At 37.8% G+C, this 26,060-nt stretch overlaps 1 protein-coding gene across 3 annotated transcripts in view; it reads left to right on the top strand.

Annotated features, from left to right (window-relative positions):
• The window catches only part of LOC133542836 (zinc finger protein 609-like), a 235,845-nt gene that overhangs the window by 25,761 nt on the left and 184,024 nt on the right, over positions 1–26,060 (top strand). For all 3 annotated transcript variants that reach the window (XM_061887034.1, XM_061887035.1, XM_061887033.1), the window contains exon 2: positions 24,529–25,415. In XM_061887034.1, coding sequence (XP_061743018.1) covers positions 24,657–25,415 — 759 coding nt within the window. In that variant the 5' untranslated portion in view covers positions 24,529–24,656. The remainder of the gene's footprint in view (positions 1–24,528; positions 25,416–26,060) is intronic.

The following is a 26,060-nucleotide window of genomic DNA, read 5'->3' as shown; positions in this document are numbered from 1 at the left end:
CAATCCCGGGCTCGGGATCTTTCTGTGTGGAGTTTGCATGTTCTCTCCGTGACTGGTGGGTTCCCTCCGGGTATTCCGGCTTCCTCGCACCTCCAAAGACATGCACCTGGGGATAGGTTGATTAGCAACACTAAATTGGCCCTAGTGTGTGAGTGTGAATGTTGTCTGTCTATCTGTGTTGGGCCTGCGATGATGAGGCGACTTGTCCAGGGTGTACACCGCCTTCCACCTGATTGTAGCTGAGATAGGCACCAGTGCCCCCCGCGACCCCAAAAAAGGGACAAGCGATAGAAAAATGGATGGATGGATGGATGGATGGATGGATGAATTAAAAATAGAGCAAAACAATATAATGTAAAAAAAAACCATGTCAATACTAATAAATTACACATCCATCCATCCATCCATCCATCCATTTTCTACTGCTTATTTCCTTTGGGGTAAATAACACAATTGTTTTTAAATATGCATTATTTTTAGCTTTTTTTTAAAGAAAATCTTATCCCAGCAGTGTTTCCCCCAGAAAATCTGTTAGCTAAGGTGGTGTCTCTCCAGAACAGGGGTCGGGAACCTTTTTGGCTGTGAGAGCCATGAAAGCCAAATATTTGAAAATGTATTTCCGTGAGAGCCATATAATATTTTCTAACACTGAATACAACTAAATGCGTGCATTTTAAGTAAGACCAACATTTTTAGAGTATAATAAGTCTCTTATTCTTTTTAATAACATTGTTATTCTGAAGCTAGTAATAAATAGTAATAGTAAATAGTAAACGAGCGATAAATAAAATAATTCTACAATTAATGCAACTTGTTGAACAGGTGCGGTAGAAAACGGATGAATGGATTAAAATGCATGAGAATGTTTAATATTTTGAATGTTATTTATATTTTGAGCGTAATTATCGTGTTAAGCAATGTCAGCTAAGATTTATCTGACAGCCAGATGCAGTCATCAAAAGAGCAACATCTGGCTCTAGAGCCATAGGTTCCTTACCCCTGCTCCAGAGGGTGGGGGCGTCTCCCGGGACAGGCGGCAGCACGGGGAAGGGGGTGGGTGGGTGTAAGGAACAGTGTAACGAGCCCTGTGGCCATCACATCTCCACCTCATCACTTGATGTTATTTCGTCTAAATTGTCAGACGATCGCTTCTCTGATGTCTCCATCATGTCTAGAAGTCTCTTCTTTGTCTGGACATCATCTTCTACTGCATTCAGCAACATTGTCTCTATTGGAAGTTTTCTTTTGTCTGTCCTGCTTGCGGCTGTTGAGTTTTGCCTTGTGAAAAAAAAATCATTTTTACAAAGGATTTTTACATAATAACATTCAGTAATCATGTATACACTATTTGGGATATTCCCACTTTAGCACAGGTGTAAGATAGGGAAATGTTATTTACAACCTGTGAAATGGCCTTCATCAACGTCGGGAAACAATGTGTGTCAATAAAGCGCTTAGTCGAGGTATTTTAAATTTGACAGAAAAAAATATTTAATGCAACTGCAGTTTTACTTAACTCAATATTATTTATTACAAGAAACTACTCAAAGCATTTTATATACAACCCTATTTAAATACATCGAAAACAGCTGAACTTTAATATATGCTTGCCATCTTGACTTCTAATTCCAAAGCAAGTATTTTTGTACCACTTTCAACATTGTATCTGAGAGCATTTGTAATTGTAATTGCAGTTCATATAAAAATATTTCGATGCCCAGATGTACAACATATATCTGCCTTTTAACAACTTTACTTCCACTTACCTGAAGTATCTTTCACCATAGAAGATTGTGGATTGCTCCCTTTGGAATCTTGCTGCTCTTATACATCATTCAGCTTATGTGACCATCCTGTCAAGGGTGAATGGAGAATCTGCACTCCTGTGAGAGCTTGTGTCGATATCTGATGTTTCTATTCCAAATTGAATGGATGTAGTTGATGGAGAACCGCCCCAGATCTGCTCCCATAGTTGGAAGTACAGCAAAACAACTCTATCATAACCACTTATTCTACCTACGTCGACTGTTTGTCTGTACTTTCCACGAATTGCTTTCAATTTCGTGCCGATATTTGTTGTTGTGATTTCCCCTTTCCGACAAGGAAATTCCTCAGATGTCCCAAGTCCGTACCGCTACAAAAATAGGGTAAGACTGTCACCATACTTTGACTGGCAAGTTTACCTGTCAACACTTCGAGTTTCGTTAACTTTCATCTCCAAAACGATGCTTAAAAGTAGCTCTACTCCTCTGTCAGTCCACATATATAATTCTTTCTTGCAGTGACCCGCCATTTTTGCTATATGCCGCCTTTGGAAATTAAGTTTTGTATGTTTCTGATTGGCAAAAATAGTCTTAAGTCCTTGGCTACAGCGCTCCTAGTATTTTGGGGGCAGAGATCGTTTTTTAAATACGCACTTGTGGCTGGAGATCTTGTTAAGACGTTAGTTTAGGCGGTGGCTGTTTGTTGTTAAGGCGGCCGCCATAACAAAGCGCTGTGGGAAACCCTGCATAGTAAATTGTGCAAATCATACAATGATGTCATGGTGACCACTACCATAACCACATCACTCACCACAGGTATTTTGGCAGTCTCGGGGGAGACCCTAATATCCTCTGCATTCTTATAGTTAAAGTTATAGAAATGTAGGGTTTTATGTCAAGCCATTAATTTACCCAATTTTTTAATTGATTTGATGAAGCTAAACCAATCATGCCTAGGGTTGCTGGGTATATTGGGTCGATTGATACATTTTGCTTACCAGCGTTTTAAAGCTCTTAGGAAGGCATGTTTAGTTGCAGTTCAGTCTAGATGTTAATGTTAGATTAATGGCCTACCCCAAGGCATCCAATTCCTTTGCAGTATGTCAAAATAAAGAGGAATAACTTATTTGACATGTTTAAGGTTGATAAACTTACGAATGTGCTCGGATTACACTTGCTTAGGATAAGAGCTGTTTATGAAGATTATTTTATCTACTGGGATGTTGTTTGTAAGTCTATCCAAGAAGCACACACTGAGATGCCAATAAATGTAATCAGACCGTGTTTAGTGTTTTTAGATTGCAATAGGAATGTTTTTCAGTTGTCAACAATTGTCGCCAACTGTTTTTTTTCTTTTTGCAAAGCTCTGGTGGGAGTTTGGCTGTGAAAAGTTGTTTGCAAGCGATGGGTTTTTGGAGCGATGGAATAACTTCATTGAGCTTGTGATGTAACTATATGAACATTTTATGTCCAAAATTATTCCCTTTGTCGTTATTATTACAGTATTGTTGAATGAGCTCAAAAAGTACTGGATTCTGTAGACCAAGTTATTTCTTTTTAAATAACCAAAATAAATAGACTCACTGAAACCCACTATTTTACATGTTTTGTATTTCTTATGCTTCACTGATAGTGTTTTTAGTCTTAGTATTGTATCTGGTTCTTATGGCTAAGCTTTAATTGTTTTAATCTTGGTTTGTACTGCAGGACTAAGTATAAGTATAAGCCGATTCGGAGTATAAGTCGCACTTGCCGAAAATGCATAATAAAGAAGGAAAAATACATTTACAAGTCGCACTGGAGTAAAAGTCGCATATTTTGGGAAAATGTATTTGATAAAACCCAACACCAAGAATAGACTTTGGAAAGGCAATTTAAAATAAATAAAGAATAGTGAACAACAGGCTGAATAAGTGTACGTTATATGAGGCATAACTAACCAACGGAGAAGGTGCCTGGTATGTTAACGTAACATATTATGGCAAGAGTCATTCATATAACTATAACATATAGAACATGCTATACGTTTACCAAACAATCTGTCACTCCTAATTGCTAAATCCGATGAAATCTTATACGTTTAGTCTCTTACGTGAATGAGCTAAATAAAATTATTTGATATTTTACGGTAATGTGTTAATAACTTCATGCATAAGTCGCTTCTGAGTATAAGTCGCACCCCCTGCCAAACTATGAAAAAAACTGTGACTTATAGTCCGAAAAATACGGTATGTATTTAAATGAAAAGTGCGTAAAAAATAAAACCTATTAGCATTATTTGTAGTTTCTGGCGAGCGTTGTGGCTTTGTACTCTGTTCGCACGCACCTTAAAAACACCTCGGTCTCATATTCCTCTGGGTATAGAACAATCACTCTGTTCTAAGAGAACACAGCTTGTAGGTTCAGTGGACACATTTGAATATCATAGTTTTTCAGACAGCAATGTGTTTATCTAAGTTTAGATTAGGATATGTCGTTTCTTGATGGGGAAAGATGTTAATGTCTCTTGTTTTCATGTTAGCATTTAAGGTAGCAAGCTAGTACCAGTCAGTTCGTGAGTTTATCAAAATGCAATTATTAATCAGGGTTTTCCATCATTTTAATTTAAAACTATTACGACTGCGGTTATTATTAATAAAGTTCATCAGTTTATAGCTACAATGAACAAATAAAAATGTTGAAGTCAAGCGCCTATTGTAATTTTTTTGTATTTAAATACACTCAAAGTTCAATAACGCGGTCATTGATTTCCATAAAATAAAGATTGCGTTATTTCCTGAAATTGTGTTTAATAGAATCTTTATGTTTTACCGTTTTCTATTAAAAAAGTTATGCGTGTAGCTCTGCTGCCTAAACCTGCTTGATGGATAGTGGCCACACGTGACGTGACTTGAATAGTGGTATGTGCTCCCACGTCACACAACGATGCGGGCACTACCCACCAGTAGGTTTGGACATCACTGGGTCGATACATGGTTATCTTTATAATTATTTATTTTTGGAGACTTTCATAAAGAGTTACTGTGTAAGTTTGTGTATTTACGATAGATTGCTGAGTAACAACACAATGAATGTATCTATTTAGAGAAGTTATCTCAAGGTTTATATAATTTCTAAAGTTTAAAGGCCTACTGAAATGAGATTTTTTTATTCAAACGGTGATAGCAGGTCCATTCTATGTGTCATAATAGATCATTTCGCGATATAGCCATATTTTTGCTGAAAGGATTTAGTAGAGAACATCGACGATAAAGTTCGCAACTTTTGGTCGCTAATAAAAAAGCCTTGCCTTTACCGGAAGTAGCAGACGATGTGCGCGTGACGTCACCGGTTGTAGAGCTCCTCACATCCTTACATTGTTTATAAGATATTCGGACCAAGAAAGCGACCATTTCCCCATTAATTTGAGCGAGGATGAAAGATTCGTGGATGAGGAAATTTAGAGTGAACGCCTAGAAGAAAAAAAAAATGCGATTGCACAGTGGGGGTGATTCAGATGTTTTTAGACACATTTACTGTGATAATTCTGAGAAATCCCTTATCTGTGTTGCTAGTGTTTTAGTGAGTTAAATAGTACCTTAAAGTCGGAGGGGTGTGGCCACGGGTGTGTTGACGCCTGAGTCTCTGAAGTCACGAAGCTGCAGCAGGAAGAGCAGTCGGGAAGAGCCGACTTTTTACCCCAATTTTCTCACCGAAAACTGCCGGTTGACATGTAGTCGGGATCCATGTTCGCTTGACCGCTCTGATGTATAGTAAAGCTTCACCTCCGGGAAGTTTAAACAAGGAAACACCGTGTGTTTGTGTGGCTAATGGCTAAAAGCTTCCCACCTCCATCTCTCTACTTGACTTCTCCATTATTAATTGAACAAATTGCAAAAGATTCAGCAACATAGATGTCCAGAATACTTTTTAATTATGCGATTAAAGTATAGCTTGGATCGGGCTGGAAAATTATGTCCGCTACAACCCGAGACGTCAAACGCACGCGTCATCATACGAGTCATCATACCGCGACGTTTTCAACACGACACTTCGCGGGAAATTTAAAATTGCAATTTAGTAAACTAAAAAGGCCGTATTGGCATATATTGCAATGTTAATATTTCATCATTGATATGTAAACTATCAGACTGCGTGGTCGGTAGTAGTGGGTTTCAGTAGGCCTTTAAAGGGGTTAAAATATTTTATCCTCACTGCCATTCGTACACTGGTAGACCGTTTTCAAAACTGTCTTTCCCAAAGCAGATTCACATTTGGTTTTCTGATATGTCTTGCACAGAGGCTTTGACACTTGACGAAATAACACCAACCTGCTGCAAATCAAATCCATCAGTTGTCAAGGGTCAAGAGACTCCTTTTAAAATGGCTGGGGTTCCTTTCAAAATCTTAGTGCAGCCTAATATCCATTACACCAACATGATGGATGTGATCAGTAAATACTCATTGTTAAGCACAACCATGACATGCTCTGCCTAGCCTGCTTGTATCTCCAGCTCAACCAAATTGACAGATTCTCTTCTTCCTTTCACTGCTAATTGGAGCTGTAGCAGATAAATGGGCTCTTGAAGACCATCAACTCTGAACTTCACTTCTAGCTTCCACAGCCAAGCAGTTGTCATCTTGGAGTTGTGTTAGAGGCCGTTATCATGTTGGAAAACTGCCATACGGCTCAGTTTCTGAAGGGAGGAGACAGTGCTCCGCTTCAGAATGTCACAGTAAATGTTGGAATATATGTTTCGCTCAATGAGCTGCAACTCCCCTGTGGCGGCAGCACTCGTGCAGGCCCCGATCATGACGCTAACACCACTACCCTCGGCTGTTGGCAAGATGCAATTATCTTGGTACTCGCTTGTTTTGCCAGCTATTTGGATAATAATGGTTGTGTTGAGTATTGTTCAGTGGTTATTAAATGTGTACTGTGCTTCAAGCTCAAGAACTCTAGAGCAGTGGTTCTCAAATGGGGATCCCTGTACCCTTGGGGGTACTTGAACGTATGCCAAGGGATACATTAAAATTTTTTAAAGATATTGTAAAAATAGCAACAATTCAAAAATCCTTTATAAATATATTTATTGAATAATACTTCAACAAAATATGAATGTAAGTTCATAAACTGTGAAAAGAAATGCAACAATGCAATATTCAGTGTTGACAGCTAGATTTTTTGTGGACATGTCCCATAAATATTGATGTTAAAGATTTCTTTTTTTTGTGAAGAAATGTTTGGAATTAAGTTAATGAATCCAGATGGATCTATATTACAATCCCCAAAGAGGGCACTTTAAGTGGATGATTTACTTCTATGTGTAGATATCTTTATTTACAATTGAATCACTTGTTTATTTTTCAACAAGTTTTTAGTTATTTTTAAATCTTTTTTTCCAAATAGTTCAAGAAAGACCACTACAAATGAGCAATATTTTGCACTGTCATACAATTTAATAAATCAGAAACCGATGACATAGTGCTGTATTTTACTTCTTTATCTCTTTTTTTCAACCAAAAATGCTTTGCTCGGATTAGGTGGTACTTGAATTAAAAAAATGTTCACAGGGGGTACATCACTGAAAAGGGTTGAGAACCACTGCTCTGGAGTACATCCAATTTTTATTTAATTCATGAAATATGCAGAGTGTACTAACTTGAGATACTGTAGTGTAAAGGCATCACATTGTGAGTTGATACGCTAATTGGATTTTTAAGTCTTTGCTTTTAAATATTAATTTAATAAAAACATATGTTGGCTGTGTCTTTGGTTTCAGCAGAGCATAGACCTCTGCCAAGGCTTGAACATTTGTTTTTTGATCTTATTAAAATTAAGTTTAATCCAAATCCAGTATATCCTTTGGATCCAAGGAAAAATACTATAATAAGATCATAAATAAGCACTACACATTCCAACCTGATCTTGCTGCCAAAAGTACAATCTATGTCAAGCTGTGTTTGAAATTATAGCTTCTTGCCCTGCAAACACATAAGTCAGTGCATGCATTCATTAAAGAAAACATTTCTTTTTAATTTGGCAGTATAGGAATATAACTTTCATCTTGCGCATACATTTGACATCATTATTTTTTTTTTTTTTAGAGTTTAAGGTTTGACACACCAGACTTCTTTTCAGCAGACAGCACAGAGCGATAGACTGGCCTAGTAGTGAGTTTAACATTTGTTTGGAGAGTATATGCCTGTAAGTAGAAATACATTTGACGTTGCATGTTAGTTTTCTTCCCTTAGTCTCTTTTGGTAAAGTTTGTACAAGTTTATAATGATTTTGTCAGCCTGTTAATGGGATCATCGATCGTATGTTAGCATTATGCGACTGGCATACGTGGCAACCTTTTTGTGAGAACTCAGTGAAATGTATAATACTAGTAGATTTCAGCATATGGAAAGTATTAAAACAATCTTGTTTTTAATTTAATAATTATTTGTCAGTTAAGATGGTGTACTAATGTAGCTCAATATAGCACATTCGCACAGATGTATGTATGATTAGGGATTGCAATCGATAACTGGTTCTTGTTGAGAACCGATTCCAAGTGTTTCATTTCATGCATTTCATTTACCAGTTTTCTGTGGGTGTGCATGATGTGTCCACACACACTGCCAACGTGGACTAAATGCTGGGAATTTATTCACAAGAAAGGATGACAACAGGTCAACTTGCAATACACGCCAAGTAAATATTTCATCAAACGTCACATAAACATTCAGACGTGCAGCACTCATTTTGCCTTTATCATTTAAAAAACAGCCCCAAACATTTACAAATTAAAACAGAAAAAGATAAACATATGAAAAGACTCAAATAAAAATAAAATGGCCCGTTAGTATCCAGAACAATATATTGTTTCTTCTGCCAAGAAAGTATATTGTGTGAGTTGTGACTTCCATCCATTTTCTACCGCTTATTCCCTTTCGGGGTCGCGGGGGGCGCTGGCGCCTATCTCAGCTGCAATCGGGCGGAAGGCGGGGTACACCCTGGACAAGTCGTCACCTCATCGCAAGGCCAACACAGATAGACAGACAACATTCACACTAACATTCACACACTAGGGCCAATTTAGTGTTGCCAATCAACCTATCCCCAGGTGCATGTCTTTGGAGGTGGGAGGAAGCCGGAGTACCCGGAGGGAACCCACGCATTCACGGGGAGAACATGCAAACTCCACACAGAAAGATCCCGGGTCTGGATTTGAACCCAGGACTGCAGGAACTTCTTATTGTGAGGCAGACGCACTAAACCCTCTACCACCGTGAAGCCCCTGAGTTGTGACTTCTTTACTTAATTTGTTTTTAATAAAACTTGGTAAACACATTTCTGTGTCTTTATGTACTTTTTGGTCACATTTAAAAATACCTTGATAATTTTGGTCACATATCAGGATAGGACATTTATGTGTCGTATTGCAAAGCTGTTATCTCCTGTAATACAAGTACTAATACTAATCCCTTCCTTATTTTGTTTTGTTTTCTTAACTAGACATTTGAAGTATGCTTTAAAAAGACTTCAATCGAGAAATATTTGAAAAAACAAGGTATTTTCTTTTCATTTTCCTTAATTGTATTGTTTTTCCATAAGCTGTTTAATAATTTTTGTTGAGAACTTTAAAAATCAAATTGCTTGGTTGTACACCACTGGTGTCTTTTCAGCTCCAACAGATTGTTATTGACACTTTTTTCCGTCTTACAAAACAATATGTGACATCCTCAGGGAGATGCCTATACAGAGATTTGTACTCAATTAGCTGACACTAATTTTTACAAATGGTGTCCTTATGTCCGCTAAGGTCCCAGGGGAGGTCATGACTTAACCCACTGGTCACTGACTTTGGGGTCAAACGCAGTGCCTCCCTCATCAAAGGAGCTGTGGGAAGTAGGCTCAAGTCTCCCGCTATTGAACATTGTATGAGAACTAAACATCTAGTTCTGGTTTTGTCTGGTTCCACCTAATAAGCAAAAAAGATACATGTACCTAATCCGTGCAATATAGTTTGATACAGTTGTTTTTAATTTGAGAAAATGCACTCTTAGGCCATGTCTAGACTAAGTCGTTTAACCCCTTAAACGAATTTTTTTTTAGCCTATTGTCCCGTTTCAGCCACACTTAACCAGCGTTTAAGGTATCCCTCCTCGGACAAATTTTAACACGGGTAAGTCAGCTGTGTAATTCTTGAATATCCGGCACTTAGCATGGTATGGACTCATTGATCGTTTACAAAGTGAGTTCGGAGAGGAAGTGACACCAGAAAGACCTCGCCCACACAGGAAGTGAGGTCAGAAAGAACACGCCACAGCCAGCTTCATAATAAAGCGGTTTCGTAGCTCGGATCTAACCACTGGGAATATGAAGGCGAGTCATCCAGACCTTCTTCTACATCAGGGGTAGGGAACCTATGGCTCTAGAGCCAGATGTGGCTCTTTTGATGACTGCATCTGGCTCTCAGATAAATCTTAGCTGACATTGCTTAACACGATAATTATGAATAATTTCGCTAGAATTCACAGTGCTAAAAATAAAGTTCAAAATATAAAACATTATCATGCATTTAAATCCATCCATCCGTTTCCTACCGCACCTGTTCAAGAAGTTGCATTAATGGTAAGAAGTATTTTATGTCATGATGGGTTTGGGGTCGCAGCTTGCTGCGGTGTCGTTCTCCCAGGAAGGCAGACAGACTACTCGGGACATGGCATTTAGGTAAAAACATGACTTAATTTAAAGTAAAAAAAGATACAAACAAAAATCGCTCACAGCGGAGGCACAACTTGGGCTAAGAAGAAAGCTAACGCATAAACAGACTATGAACATAAATCAAACAGAACTTACTTGGCATGGCATGAAGCACGAAACTATGGCGAGGCATGAAACAAGTCAGCACAGAGCAAGAAAATATCACATTGACGCCAGGGCGACTGACTGGCAAAGACAAGCTTAAATACTGCCTCTTATTAGTGCTCGGGAAGCAGGTGAGCGGGCATTTTGTCCACCAGAGACAGGTTGACAAAATGAGTAACCAAGGAAACCAGACAAGGGAGTGGGAGAAAAAAAACAGGAACTTAAAGAGTCCAAAAGACAAACAGCACATGGCCAAACAAAAACATGATCAACAGAGATGACATTTTATTTATTATTGGTTAGCTTCAGAATAACAATGTTATGAAAAAGAATAAGAGACTTATTATACTTTAAAAATGTTGGTCTTACTTAAAAATGCACGCATTTAGTTGTATTCAGTGTTAAGAAATATGATATGGCTCTCACGGAAATACATTTTGAAATATTTGGCTTTCATGGCTCTCTCAGCCAAAAAGGTTCCCGACCCCTGTTCTACATGTATAGACGCTTTTGGAAATCACACATGAATGAATATCTTAAGAAAAAGCGATTGCAGCTGTTTGGGATACAACACTTCTCAGATGGCAACAGAACTTTCCAATGTCCGCCTGGTTCACCTGCGATGCTACTTTATGAAAAACTTTGTTCATTTGTCGAGGGAGAGTCAACGAGAATGCGAGCTTCCGTTGACATGATAACAAAGATAGCCTGTGCTTTGTATTACCTGGCCGTCGAGGAAAACAGGGAATGCATTCGGACTGGCAAAGCAGACTGTATCAGCTATTGCACGCCATGTATGTCGCCGACTCAACGTCTCGATGCAGAGTATATAAAGTCACCAAAAACGAATGGACAATGGAAGGTGAAGAAGAGGAGTGTCCTGACCAGCTATCTAAATCCCTACATTGATTAATGTTAAATGTTCTTAATCACATTGTTTACGTGTCTAATAAAGATGTGATTAGTTCATGATGGCTACAATAGGGCCCCACAGCGCACTGGATTCCAGTTAATTGAAATACCGCAACACTGGATATTGTTCAGATAAGTTAACATTTAAGAACTTGCACACAAAAGCAACACTGGAGATGGCTATGACGTGCAAATTTTCTGCGCATGCATAATAGGTTGCGTTGCACCGGCGGACGGAGAGGTCAGGGGGTTTTAAATAGTGGCATTGTTGTGTTTGGACACAAATAAGGTTAGGTGTGATTTACCCTTGATAACTTTGTGTAAACGGGGCCTTAGTTGTTTTTCCACAGTGGGTGTTTGTATGTGCAGTCTGAAAGCAGATAGCTGCATCAATTAGGGGTATAGCATGACCTCATACCAATGATTCTAGTCAATAAAGACACAAAAGAAGAACCACTTTTTAACAATCAACACAAACTGCTATGAATCCGCGATCAGGTTATTTGTTCTACCTATTCAATTATTGTTTAGCAAAAGACACAGTTCTGTTTGCCGATCAACCAAGTGACCCATAGCTAATACTTCACTACAACAATGAAAGCTATGAAAATGGTTACAAACAATTCAGTCTATCTCTTGCAATAGAAATGCAAAAACATTCCTGCCACACTTGACTGCACAGCTTGGCGCAAACGAGGCTTGTCAGTCAAGTTCTGGGCTGCTCTGTGACAGACACTACAGAACATAAAATGACCCCCTAATAACCTCAACGCTGCAAAGACACTCTTTTACTCTCTATGTGACACAAGCAACCTCATTTAGGAGGTGAGAATGTTCACTCCTCTTCCCGAGAACTTGTTTCTCTCTGCTGTTTGGGTTTCTCAGTAATTGAATGTCTTGGTTACATTGACATACTACTGTGTGCAAACAGTGAGGAAGTCGCTATTGCCCACTAGTTAAATGATGGCAGATGGTGTCTCCTGTCACTCCCCTGCACAAATTACACCGGAGAACCTTTATTGTCATTCTTCATCTGCCTTTGTTGAAATCATTATTAGACAACTGTGTAATCCAATCCACTTTATTTGTATAGCACATTTAAACAACAGACATGTTTCCAAAGTGCTGCACAACAATATTAAAAACAATCAATCAATGTTTATTTATATAGCCCCAAATCACAAATGTCTCAAAGGACTGCACAAATCATTACGACTACAACATCCTCGGAAGAACCCACAAAAGGGCAAGGAAAACTCACACCCAGTGGGCAGGGAGAATTCACATCCAGTGGGACGCCAGTGACAATGCTGACTATGAGAAACCTTGGAGAGGACCTCAGATGTGGGCAACCCCCCTCTAGGGGACCGAAAGCAATGGATGTCGAGCGGGTCTAACATGATACTGTGAAAGTTCAATCCATAGTGGCTCCAACACAGCCGCGAGAGTTCAGTTCAAAGCGGATCCAAGACGGCAGCGAGAGTCCTGTCCACAGGAAACCATCCCAAGCGGAGGCGGATCAGCAGCGTAGAGCTGTCCCCAACCGATACACAGGTGTGCGGTCCATCCTGGGTCCCGACGAGCGGTCCATCCTGGGTCTCGACTCTGGACAGCCAATACTTCATCCATGGTCATCGGACCGGACCCCCTCGATAAGGGAGGGGGGGACATAGGAGAAAAAAGAAAAGAAGCGGCAGATCAACTGGTCTAAAAAGGAGGTTTATTTAAAGGCTAGAGTATACAGATGAGTTTTAAATGCTTCTGAAATATTATCCTTAGCTCCACCAATGACTGAATAAAAACAAAAAATAAATAAATATACAACCAATATAAAAACAATATGAAGATAAATATGATTAAAAATATTTTAAACGCCTACTGAAATGAGATTTTCTTATTTAAACGGGGATAGCAATTTCATTCTATGTGTCATGCTTGATCATTTCCCGACATTGCCATATTTTTGCTGAAAGGATTTAGTAGAGAACATCGACGATAAAGTTTGCAACTTTTGGTGCTGATAAAAAAAGCCTTGCCTGTACCGGAAGTAGCAGACGATAGGCGCGTGACGTCACGGGTTGTGGAGCTCCTCACATCTGAACATTGTCTACAATCATGGCACCCAGCAGCGAGAGCGATTCGGACCGAGAAAGCGACGATTTACCCATTAATTTGAGCGAGGATGAAAGATTTGTGGATGAGGAAAGTGAGAGTGAAGGACTAGAAAAAAATATATATTTACAGTGGGAGCGATTCAGATGTTATTACACAAATTTACTAGGATAATCCCTTATCTGCTTATTGTGTTACTAGTGTTTTAGTGAGATTATATGGTCGTACCTGCACAAGCTGTAGGTCGGTTCTGCACCTTTCTTCAGCACCAGTCGACGGGTGGTGGCGATGCCCATCTCTGCCCTTCGCAAGGGACCCTCTTCCAAACACTTTCGTTCGAAATAATCGCTGCATAATACGCTGTACTTTGTGTGTGTGGTCCAATCCAACCGTATTCGCTTGACCGCTCTGTTCCATAGTAAAGCTTCACCGTCATCTTTCGGGAATGTAAACAATGAAACACCGGCTGTATTTGTGTTGCTAAAGGCGTCCGTAATACACCGCTTCCCACCTACAGCTTTCTTCTTTGATGTCTCCATTATTCATTGAACAAATTGCAAAAGATTCAGCAACACAGATGTCCAGAATACTGTGGAATTATACGATGAAAACAGACGACTTATAGCTGGGAACGATGCTGGAACAAAATGTCCTCTACAATGCGTTTTGTCACGCGCACACGTCATCATACAGTGACGTTCCAGCAGGATAGTTCAGCGCAAAATTTAAAATTGCAATTTAGTAAACTAACCCGGGCGTATTGGCATTTGTTGCAATGTTAAGATTTCATCATTGATATATAAACTATCAGACTGCGTGGTCGATAGTAATGGGTTTCAGTAGGCCTTTAAAGGGTGTAAGGAAACCTCAGTCTTGTTTGACTTGTACATATTAGCAAAATTCATCATTTGAACTGATTGTTTTCCTTGTAAAATGACCATTGAATATTTTTTAGTTTTTTGCAAGTCGAAAGAAATTCAATTTACCCTTACGTTGCCCCTGTCATAGATAACTCTGTGAAATTGGATCTGTGAAAAAGGGCAAGCGCTGTGGGTATTGCACATTCTGCATGCCTTTCGTTCAACGTGAGTCTCACCGGGACATTTCCCTCAGTGGGGGCTTTTTTCAAAAGGGCTTGCATAGCAGTTCCAGCCAAGGGCAGTACAGTAGGTCAACTGCCGATAGAGTTACAACCTCTCTTTTGTGGAGGTGTTGGACAAATTAGACCACACAACTGTTTTCACAGTCAAATGGGGACAGCTGCATCCATCCACCCTCTAAAACCTGCCATTGAAGGTTGTTTCACTGAAAAGCCATCTGTTAGAAACAAACAAGCCCAGTGATCAAATATGAACATATGAATGCTTCCATGTTCCTCTCTGAGATCTTCTCTATGAAATGCATCCGCTAGTGTGTGTTTTTCTCGTGGGAGTAATGCATAGTGCAAAATGGCATCTTTCATTAGGCCAGGGGGAACCTCTTTTTAAAAAAAGGGATGTTTCAACGTTGCAAATTCTAATGCAGCAATTTTGTTTCTCACTCGATGTGACAAGTCAGGACTCCAGATGTTAACCAGAGTGCACTTAAGACTGTGTAGAAGTAAAACATATACATTGCTCCTAAAGCATTTCCCAGTCCTAGAATAATCATTTAACCATGTTACAGTGACGGATGGTATATTAACAGAAAGTGGACGACCACAATCATTCCGTTGGTGTCAAGCTGCACAGCAGATACGGGGCAAGGCACGCAGCCAAGTTAATTAGCAACATTAAATGAAGACACAACTCTCGATTGTATAATGTTAGTGCTTCAACATGACATGATACACATCAAGTGTTTTTTCTACATGCAATTGTGAATGTTGTCTATCTGTGTTGGTCCTGCGATAATGTGGCGACTTGTCCAGGGTGTACAGCGCCTTCCGCTCAAATGCAGCTGAGATAGACTCCAGCACCCCCCCTCGACACCGAAAGGGACAAGCGGTAGAAAATGGATGGCTGGATAATTAATCGTGGCACACCACCACACGTTTTAAGAAAAAAAAAGTTTTTTTACATGAAAACAAATATATATTATATATATATATATATGAATGTTTATGTATGTATGTATATGTGAATATATATAATGTGTGTATATACATACATGTATTTATGTATGTAGTGTATGTATGCATTATGTGTGTATGTGTATGTATATATGTATATATGTGTATATGTATATTTGTGTATATGTATAAAAATATGTCTGTATGTGTGTATATATATGTGTGTGTGTATATATATATATCTGTACATACAGATATATATATATATATATATATATATACACATATACAGATATATATGTATATATATGTGTATATATATATACACATATATCTGTATATGTGTATATATATATATATATATATCTGTATATGTGTGTATATATGTATACGTTAGGTCAGTAAAAAACACAGGTTATATCATCCCCGCAAGCCTGTTTCGTAGGCTTCCCTCAATAGATCTACAATTGAGCGGTGTATGACGGATAAACCACAGAAACCTTGCCTATATACATATATGTGTATATAATATATATATATATATATATATATATATATATATATATATATATATATATATATATATATATATATATATATATACATACATATGTGTATGTGTGTATATATATATACATATGTGTATGTGTATGTATATACATATGTGTATGTATATATATATACATATGTGTAAGTATATATATGTATATGTTTGTATATGTATGTATATATATGTTTGTATATATATACATATGTGTATGTATATATATACATATGTGTAAGTATATATATGTGTATGTTTGTATATGTATGTATATATATGTTTGTATATATATATATGTATATATATGTATGTATATATATGTATGTATATATATATGTATGTATATATATGTATATATATATATGTATGTATATATATGTATATGTATGTATATATATGTATGTATATATATGTATATATATATGTATGTATATATATATATGTATATATATATGTATATATATGTATGTATATATATATATGTATATATATATGTATGTATATATATATGTATAATATATGTATATACATATACATATATATACATACATATACATATGTATATATATATATATACATACATATGTGTATGTGTGTATATATATATACATGTGTGTATGTATATACATATGTGTATGTATATATATATACATATGTGTAAGTATATATATGTATATGTTTGTATATGTATGTATATATATGTTTGTATATATATACATATGTGTATGTATATATATACATATGTGTAAGTATATATATGTATATGTTTGTATATGTATGTATATATATGTTTGTATATATATGTATATATATGTATGTATATATATGTATGTATATATATATGTATGTATATATATGTATGTATATATATATGTATGTATATATATGTATATGTATATATATATGTATGTATATATATATATGTATGTATATATATATATGTATATATATATGTATGTATATATATATATATGTATATATATATGTATGTATATATATATATGTATAATATATGTATGTATATATATATATATACATATATATGTGTGTATATATATATATATGTATAATATATGTATGTATATATATATATATATATACGTCTATATATATATATATATATATATATATATATATATATATATAAACAGCTCCTTTATTTAAGGACACTTAGATTCCAGTTTTGCACATTTCCAATATTTTTTACATGTTTTGGGAATGGTCATGTTTTTTTTTTATAAATGTACTGTTTTTCAAAAGTTGCAAGTGATGAATGCTTATTTAGTGAAACAAACAAATTTAAAACTGCATCAATAAACATTAATTAAATATGCATCAATCTTTTTTTAATCCAATCATACCTCCTTAATTGTAATCGAATCCTGAGCTGCCCAAAGATTTCCACCTCTAAGGGACATACTTAAATATGTCCGAGACAGTGATCTACCAAATGCGCAATGTGCAAATAATAAAAGGACAGTAGCGCTCTTTCAAGGAGAAAGTAAAGTTGGAACAGCAGCGCAAAGCAAATGTGACGTCAGTGAGTGTTTTGGGACATGAGAGGCAAGCTGCAGCTCTCGCTGAAGTAAAACGTCTCTAAACACAAGTACAGTCTCCAATAACATCAGACAAAGATGCTAGATTTGTTGCTAATTGTTTATAATAAAGAAAAAGTTACTAAAAGGAGTGAAGAAATCTCTAGAAACGTTCTTAAATTTTCTACAAAAATTCTCAATAAAAAACTTAAAAGAGCCAAACGATATAAGAACAAATTAGTCGAAATATCAAAACCTTGTTTTTAAAAAAAAATTATGAAAATCATATGACATCATATTGATACCACCAAACCAGGATAATCCAAAAAGTGGCCGACAGGAAACATACAAATAACTTGTTTATTAAATTTTAAATTCATTAAAAATGTCTTTTATTTTCAAACAGTAACAGTTATCTACAAAGCAAACAACCTCAGGATTCTCAGAAATGTTAAAACAGTTCATAATAAATAGAATCTACAGCACCAGTGTTCATGCACAACACTGAAAGCATTTAGTGTCTCAGTATGTGGATTTAAACTATGGAATGGACTAAATACTAACGTGACCCCGCCTCTTGCCTGAAGTCAGTTAGATTAGGCTCCAGTTTACCCGCGACCCTAATGAGGATAAGCAGAACTGAAACATTGTACACACATAAGCCACTTTTAAGACAGAGCACAGGCATGTGGTGCTCAGAAAGTATGAATAATACTTTTAAATAAAAGGTGGGACCAGACAAGCTGTTTGCTTATGAATTTGTAACATGTTCCAAATAAATTGATTGATTGAGGTTGACATTACAAGACAAAACTCCCTTCACTATTTGTTTTATTTTGTATACTCTGGAGAACCAACGTTGAGTTGACATTCGATTTTGATTTATTTATTTTAGTTACAGGAGCGCCCTGCTGTTTTGAAAGACCTTTCGCCAAAAAGCTTGTCGAAAGATCATTTCTATGACAACACTCCAGTGTTTTTGAGATTCTGCTGCAAAAATGTGAGTCTCTCACAAGTTTTTTTGAACATAACCTACAGGCCACCAGTTCAATAGCCCTGATGATGAAAATGAGAAGACCTGAAATGGAACCTTGAGGAACACTAAAGAAGTTGATCAAATGACTACTATCTGCGTCTGAAGTAAACAAGCTACAGCAATATCTCACTTACATAAATTGCATTACGAAAGCAATCTACTCAGTGGCCTAGTGGTTAGAGTTGTGAGTTCAAACCCGGGCCGAGTCATACCAAAGACTATAAAAATGGGACCCATTACCTCCCTGCTTGGCACTCAGCATCAAGGGTTGGAATTGGGGGTTAAATCACCAAAAATGATTCCCGGGCGTGGCCACCGCTGCTGCCCACTGCTCCCCTCATCTCCCAGGGGGTGATCAAGGGTGATGGGTCAAATGCAGAGAATAATTTCGCCACACTTAGTGTGTGTGTGACAATCATTGGTACTTTAACAATTTGAACTGGCAAAAAAGAAAGTAGATAGATATATAAATCACACATTTGGACCCAAGTGTTCTGTATGCCAATGTGTTTAAAGTGGTCCAAGTTCCTATACACAACCGGAGGAATTGTAGGAATTTGCTACAAAAATGTTTTTTTTTCTCCAAGTTTTGAACTGAACTCAGGCCGGTATGGTGACATTCTTGGGATGGATTTTGTCCCAGGGCCGCGAGAATATCCCTACTTTAGAGCCGTACTGCAGAGAATAGCACCCTACCAATGTGATAGACAAAACCCACACAATAGTACCGCCATGTAGTACATTGCATCCATGGTAGAAGCCCTATGAAGGTTAGAACACGTTAACGAGGATCTTTAGTGTAAAAAAAACACAGACCGGTAATAGGCACTTAACAAGCTCTCCTCACTAAATCCATTGCATGAGCTCTGGTTTTGCTGCCGCTACGCACACCCACTTATTTTCTTCTCGATCTGAAGTTTCATTTGATTTATAAAGCTGTTATGTCGGTCACCCAGCCATGTCACAGTGGCATTAGTCACAGAGAGAAAGTGAAGGAAGTTTACAACGTACAAAATGTTTAACTTGCCACCGGCAGACTTAGAAAAAGCAAGTTAAACTGAGTTTTTCTTGATTTTGGTGATATTTTATTGAGCATGGGGCAGCTGACAACTACAAATGTAATGTCCATTATTTCTGTGTATTGCTATTCTCAGGACTGTTAAAGGGGCACATTATCACAATTTCAAAAGGGTTAAAAACAATAAAAATCAGTTCCCAGTGGCTTGTTGTATTTTTTGAATTTTTTTTCAAAATTTTACCGGTCCTGGAATATCCCTAAAAAAAAGCTTTAAAGTGCCTTTTTTTCGCTCTCTGCCAAGACACTGTTCATTTTCCTGTGACGTCATACAGTACTGCCAATACAAACAAACAATGGCGAATACCACAGCAAGATATAGCGACATTAGCTCGGATTCAGACTCGGATTTCAGCAGTTTAAGCGACTCAACAGATTACGCATGTATTGAAACGGATGGTTGGAGTATGAAAGTATTGAAGAAGAAACTGAAGCTATTGAGCGAATAGCTATTGACGCTATTCATACCCATAGCATGGCCGAATAGCTGCGTTAGCATCGCCGGTAAAATGTGCGGACCAAACAATCAGGACTTTCGCATCTTGTGACACTGGAGCAACTTAAATCCTTCGATTGGTAAGTGTTTTTTTTCGCATTAAATGTGGGTGGAAGGAAACGTAATATAGTTGCAAATGCATCTGCAGGTTATCCATGCATCTCTGTGTCATGTCTGCTTTAGCATCGTCGGTAAATAGCATGTTTGCATCGATTAGCTGGCAGTCAGCATCAACAAAACTCACCTTTGTGATTTTGTTGAGTTTATCGTTGCAAATTCATCTGCAGGTTATCCATACATCTCTGTGCCATGTCTGCTTTAGCACCGCCGGTAAATAGCATGTTAGCATCGATTAACGTAGTATGTTAGCATCGATTAGCTGGCAGTCACGCCGCAACCAAATATGTCTGATTAGCACATAAGTCAACAACATCAACAAAACTCACCTTTGTGATTTTGTTGACTTTACCGTTGCAAATGCATCTGCGGGTTATCCATACATCTCTGTGCCATGTCTGTCATCGCCGGTAAAATGTGGAGACACTCTGGCACATTCAATGGGGATCTGGCGACAGACACTTTCGCATCTTCGGGCCAGTGGTGCAACTTGAATCCCTCCCTGTTAGTGTTGTTACACCCTCCGACAACACACCGACGAGGCATGATGTCTCCAAGGTTCCAAAAAATAGTCGAAAAAACGGAAAATAACAGAGCTGAGACCCGGTGTTTGCAATGTGTTGAAAATGAAAATGCCGGCTGTATTGCTTCGGTGACGTCACCTTCTGACGTCATCGCCACAGAGCGATAAACAGAAAGGCATTTAATTCCCCAAAATTCACCCATTTCGAGTTCGGAAATCGGTAAAAAAAATATATGGTCTTTTTTCTGCACCATCAAGGTATATATTGACGCTTACATAGGTCTGGTGATAATGTTCCCCTTTAAGCTTGTTGTAATTTAATGTTCAAGCTAGAGCAGTGTTTAACTCTGCCACCAGTTTTTTTTCACTGTTATAGGGATCCATTTCAAAACTGGATCCAGAACAACCACAAGTTTGGACATAATTACATTACCCAAACTGTTAATTGTAACAATATGTTGTTGAATATGTATTCCTCTTAGTGAACTAGATTCCATCCAAATGGTTTCACAAATAAGATTGTAGGACTGGGCGATATATCGATATATTGCTGGTTTGTCTCTGTGCGATATAGAAAATGACTATATGGTGATATTCGAGTATACGTTCTCACGCAGTTGCTTTTAGCTGCTGGCATCACACTGCAGGCTCTTCCCACTCTTTCTTGTCTCTCTTTCTCACCGACAGCAAGCTCACCTTCTTACATACGTCACATACGTATACGCCCTCGCGGAGCAGAGAGGTAGCAGCAGGGGTAACGTTAGCTGTGGTGCGACTGGTAATACGAGAGGAGGTGCGAATCTGGTAACAAAAAAAACAGCAGGGGGTTTCTGTAGCTTCCGCTCTCCCTCAAATTTCCTAATTGGAGATTTACATGCCTAGCAAAACACGGCTAATGCTAATGCAAAAAAGAGCGAGACGTTGTTTCCAAAGAAAAGAAAAGTGGCGTCAGTGGTTTCGTTTGGGGCAACAGGCTTGAAACAAACACTGCAAGGTTGTTTTTTCTTTCTTAAAAAGGAAGAAGCACAACAAACTTATTCCAGCATCTGAAACCAAACCGTCCAACAGATGCAACAAATGGAACTCTTTACTAGGCAATCAAGAGCATAATAACAAACTCCAGGTAAAAAGCAGCTTACTGTGGTGGAATATTTTTTCACAAAGTACCATGTATGGTAAGAATGGAGCACAGTGAAAAATGATCGCCAAAGCATTCGCACTACAACTCGCTAACGATGTGGTGCCTTCCATCCATCCATTTTTTACCGCTTGTCCCTCTCGGGGTCGTGGGCGGAAGGCAGGACCAACACAGTAGACATGCCATTCACACTCAAATTCACATACTTCGGCCAACGTAGTGTTGCCAATCAACCTATCCCCAGGTGTATACCTCTTTGGAGGTATAAAGTGGAAAAGCCTTTTTTTTCCCCCCACCCGGTAAAACTATAGAGTCCTCTAAATTATTATTTAAGAATTTCATACCAGATAGAAGATTTAAGTTTGTATTTCAATTCTCTAAAATGTTGTTTATGTGCATGCAATGATATGCTACATTTTAGTTAATATAAGTATTTTATTCAATACAGAATTGTTGGCTTTGTACTGTACTTAGTATTGTACCGCGATACGAATGAATAATTTTCGGTACTATACCGGCTCTGAAAAGAACCGGTCCCCCAACCCCCTGGACACATGACGACTTTGAATATGACCATTGTATGATCCTGTATTTACTTGGTATCAGATTGATACCCAAATTTGTGGTATCATCCAAAACTAATGTAAAGTATCCAAACAACAGAAGAATAAGTGATTATTACATTTTAACAGAAGTGTAGATAGAAGATATTAAAAGAGAAAGTAACCAAATATTAACAGTAAATGAACAGGTAGATTAATAATTCATTTTCTACCACTTGTCTTTAATAATTTTGACAAAGTAATAGAATGATAAATGACACAATGTTATTGCACATGTCAGCAGCTCAATTAGGAGCCTTTGTTTACTAAGAAAAGACAAGTTGTCTTGTATGTGAAGTGAAGTGAAGTGAATTACATTTATATAGCCCCTTTTCTCTAGTGACTTTACATAGTGAAACCCAATATCTAATTTTTACATTCAAACCAGTGTGGGTGGCACTGGGAGCAGGTGGGTAAAGTGTCTTGCCCAAGGACACAACAGCAGTGACTAGGATGGCGGAAGCGGGGATCAAACCTGCAACCCACAAGTTGCTGGCACGGCCGCTCTACCAACCGAGCTATACCGCCTGCTCTACCACCGAGCTATACCGCCCGCTCTACCAACCGAGCTTTACTGCTATACTATTTTGTTTAAGGACAAACTTGCAATAAAAAACATGTGTTTAATGTTTAACTGTAAGATTCTTTCTTAAAATAAAGCAAATAATGCAATTTTTTGTGGTTCCCTTTATTTAGAAAAGTATCGAAATCATTTGGGTACCGCTACCAAAATATTGGTATCAGGACAACACTATTGCTTACATTAGATAACTTTGTAGGATTAGGACAATGCATATTGATTACCACATAAGCAAAGTCATCACAGTAGATATGCCAGAATTATCTATACAATAGCTACATTTAAACTGTTTAGATTTTTAAAAATTATTTTCAACAAAGTCCAATTTGAAAAATATATTTTGCTGAGAGCAAGATGCAATGTATGCGGTGCCATTTCAAACTACTAGTTTTTTTATCAAATAAAAGTGAGACCTGTTTTGAATTATCTATGTGACTTGTATTCATTGGTTTCTTTAAAAAAGAGGGGGAAAAATCAGAAAAAAATTTAATATAGAAATTTTTGTGAACAAATCTGATCTTTCATAAGACCATATTGCCCCCAGGCTTAAAATAAGATATGAAAATGAGTGCTACAAAAAAATGTCGCTGTTTTTTATCTTGCAAAAGTGGCTTTGAGAAGAAAAAGACCCTGTGATAGACAAAATGAGCTATATTTGTACTTTAAACAAGTTCACAATACCCTTTAATACATACCATTTATACCAAAGTGTCAATTTTATTTGATCACACTTTAAAAAAAAAACTTGTTTGTATGCAATTTCCATCTAAAGCAGCTTTCTTTATCTATTGTGTAAGACGTGATTACGCAGTGTCAGTTTGTGTTTCAAATGCTTGGCTCCGTAAACAATGTGGGAGTTTATCAGTAGTGACACTATCAGTGGTGCCTTTGTGAAACAATAACCAGTCTTTTTGAGCTGTGGAGCCACCTTGGCTGTCAAAGCAGGATTTAAGCTACATTTCCCACAGTTGTCATGGTAACTGTGAGAAGTGATTAAGACGAAAGTGTTTTAGGACAGTGTTGTCAAATCAGTGGGTTGGAGCATAGGGATTTGCACAATTATCTTCTCTGAATTACATGATAATATGCAAACATTTTCTTTTGTGACTAATGAAATGCTAGGTTGTCTCACGCAAGAGCTGTTTTGTAATTATTTTTGAATACCTAAATAGAATTGACTATATTGAATTGTGTTTTTCTTTTCAGAACAAAATGTGGCCAAATGGAACGAGAACGTTTAGAACGTGAAGATTCTTTATCCCTCACCCCTGCGTCCCAACCGTCCGAGAGAGCGTTGGACCTCACCGAGGCAATCCTGGGCCGTTGGCAATAAAATGTCCCTAAGTGGTGGCACTGCAGGCGGGAAAGGTGTGGACTCTAATGCGGTGGACACTTACGACAGCGGGGATGAGTGGGATATCGGTGTTGGAAATCTGATTATTGACCTTGACGCTGATTTAGAGAAGGACAAACTTGAGATGTCTGGTACCAAGGACGGCATGGCGGCACCACCCAGTGCAGTGGCAGCGTTGCCAGACAACATCAGGTTCGTTAGTCCAGTGTCTGGCTCTCAAGGCAAGGAAACCAAATCCAAATACAAGCGCAACAAAAACTCTAAAGACAATAATAGCAAAGCTTCGACTGGAGATGGGGGAAAAAAGGAAACTGCCGGACGGACTCAAGGCGAGCCAACCGGCACAGCAGCGGGCGCTGCCGTGGCAGGCAACAATTCAACCTCTGGAAAGAACACAGAAAAAGGGGGGAAACCCTCCAGAGGTGTCCTGAGTGGCAAAAAAGACAAAGAAGGGGCGACAGGAAAAAGTAAAAAGGACAAAACCGACGGAGCAGCGGTTGTGGCGATTGCTGCAGTGGAGAAGGAGGTTGTGTCTCAAGTACAAGTTGCTTTGGGGAACAGTCGTAATACGAACTTTGACAGCACACAACCGACAGACTTGGTCGAAGCCAATCAAATTGGGAATATCACTCTTGAGCCTGTTGGAATATTACCAGCATTAACCACAAAAACTGAGACAGAGGAGATAGAAAATGGTACTATTGAATGCAAGACATTGAAGAAGGTGAAAAATGAAAAGGTATGTTTACATTTTTACATTTAATGTATGGTTGCAATTTCATTGTTGTTTATGACATGGTTTGTCTGACATCTTGGCTTTACTGTAGTTGTCTTTGTCGCAGGCAACTTGATTTGGATTCCAATCTTTATTGGGATTTGTGGCGCGACCATTCACAGATATGATGCCGTACTTCGGGGAGTTACAATTATATTCTGATGTACAACAGAATACATACCGTATTTTTCGGATTATAAATCGCTCCGGAGTATATGTCACACCGGCCGAAAATGCATAATAAAGAAGGAAAAAAACATATATACGTCGCACTGGAGTATAAGTCGCATTTTTTGGGGAAAATTATTTGATAAAATCCAACACCAAGAATAGACATTTGAAAGGCAATTTAAAATAAATAAAGAATAGTGAACAACAGGCTGAATAAGTGTACGTTATATGACGCATAAATAACCAACTGAGAACGTGTCTGGTATGTTAACGTAACATATTATGGTAAGAGTCATATACAGAACATGCTATACTATTACCAAACAATCTGTCACTCCTAATCGCTAAATCCGATGAAATCTTCTTCTTCGATGTCACTTCTAAACAAATCTGCCAACTCCAAAGATATGCGCCTCTTGCTCTTGTCGTTTTCTACTG

Source organism: Nerophis ophidion, linkage group LG25, assembly GCF_033978795.1.
Source record: "Nerophis ophidion isolate RoL-2023_Sa linkage group LG25, RoL_Noph_v1.0, whole genome shotgun sequence".
Classification (NCBI taxonomy): Eukaryota; Metazoa; Chordata; class Actinopteri; order Syngnathiformes; family Syngnathidae; genus Nerophis; species Nerophis ophidion.
This window is presented reverse-complemented; position numbering and strand designations above follow the sequence as displayed.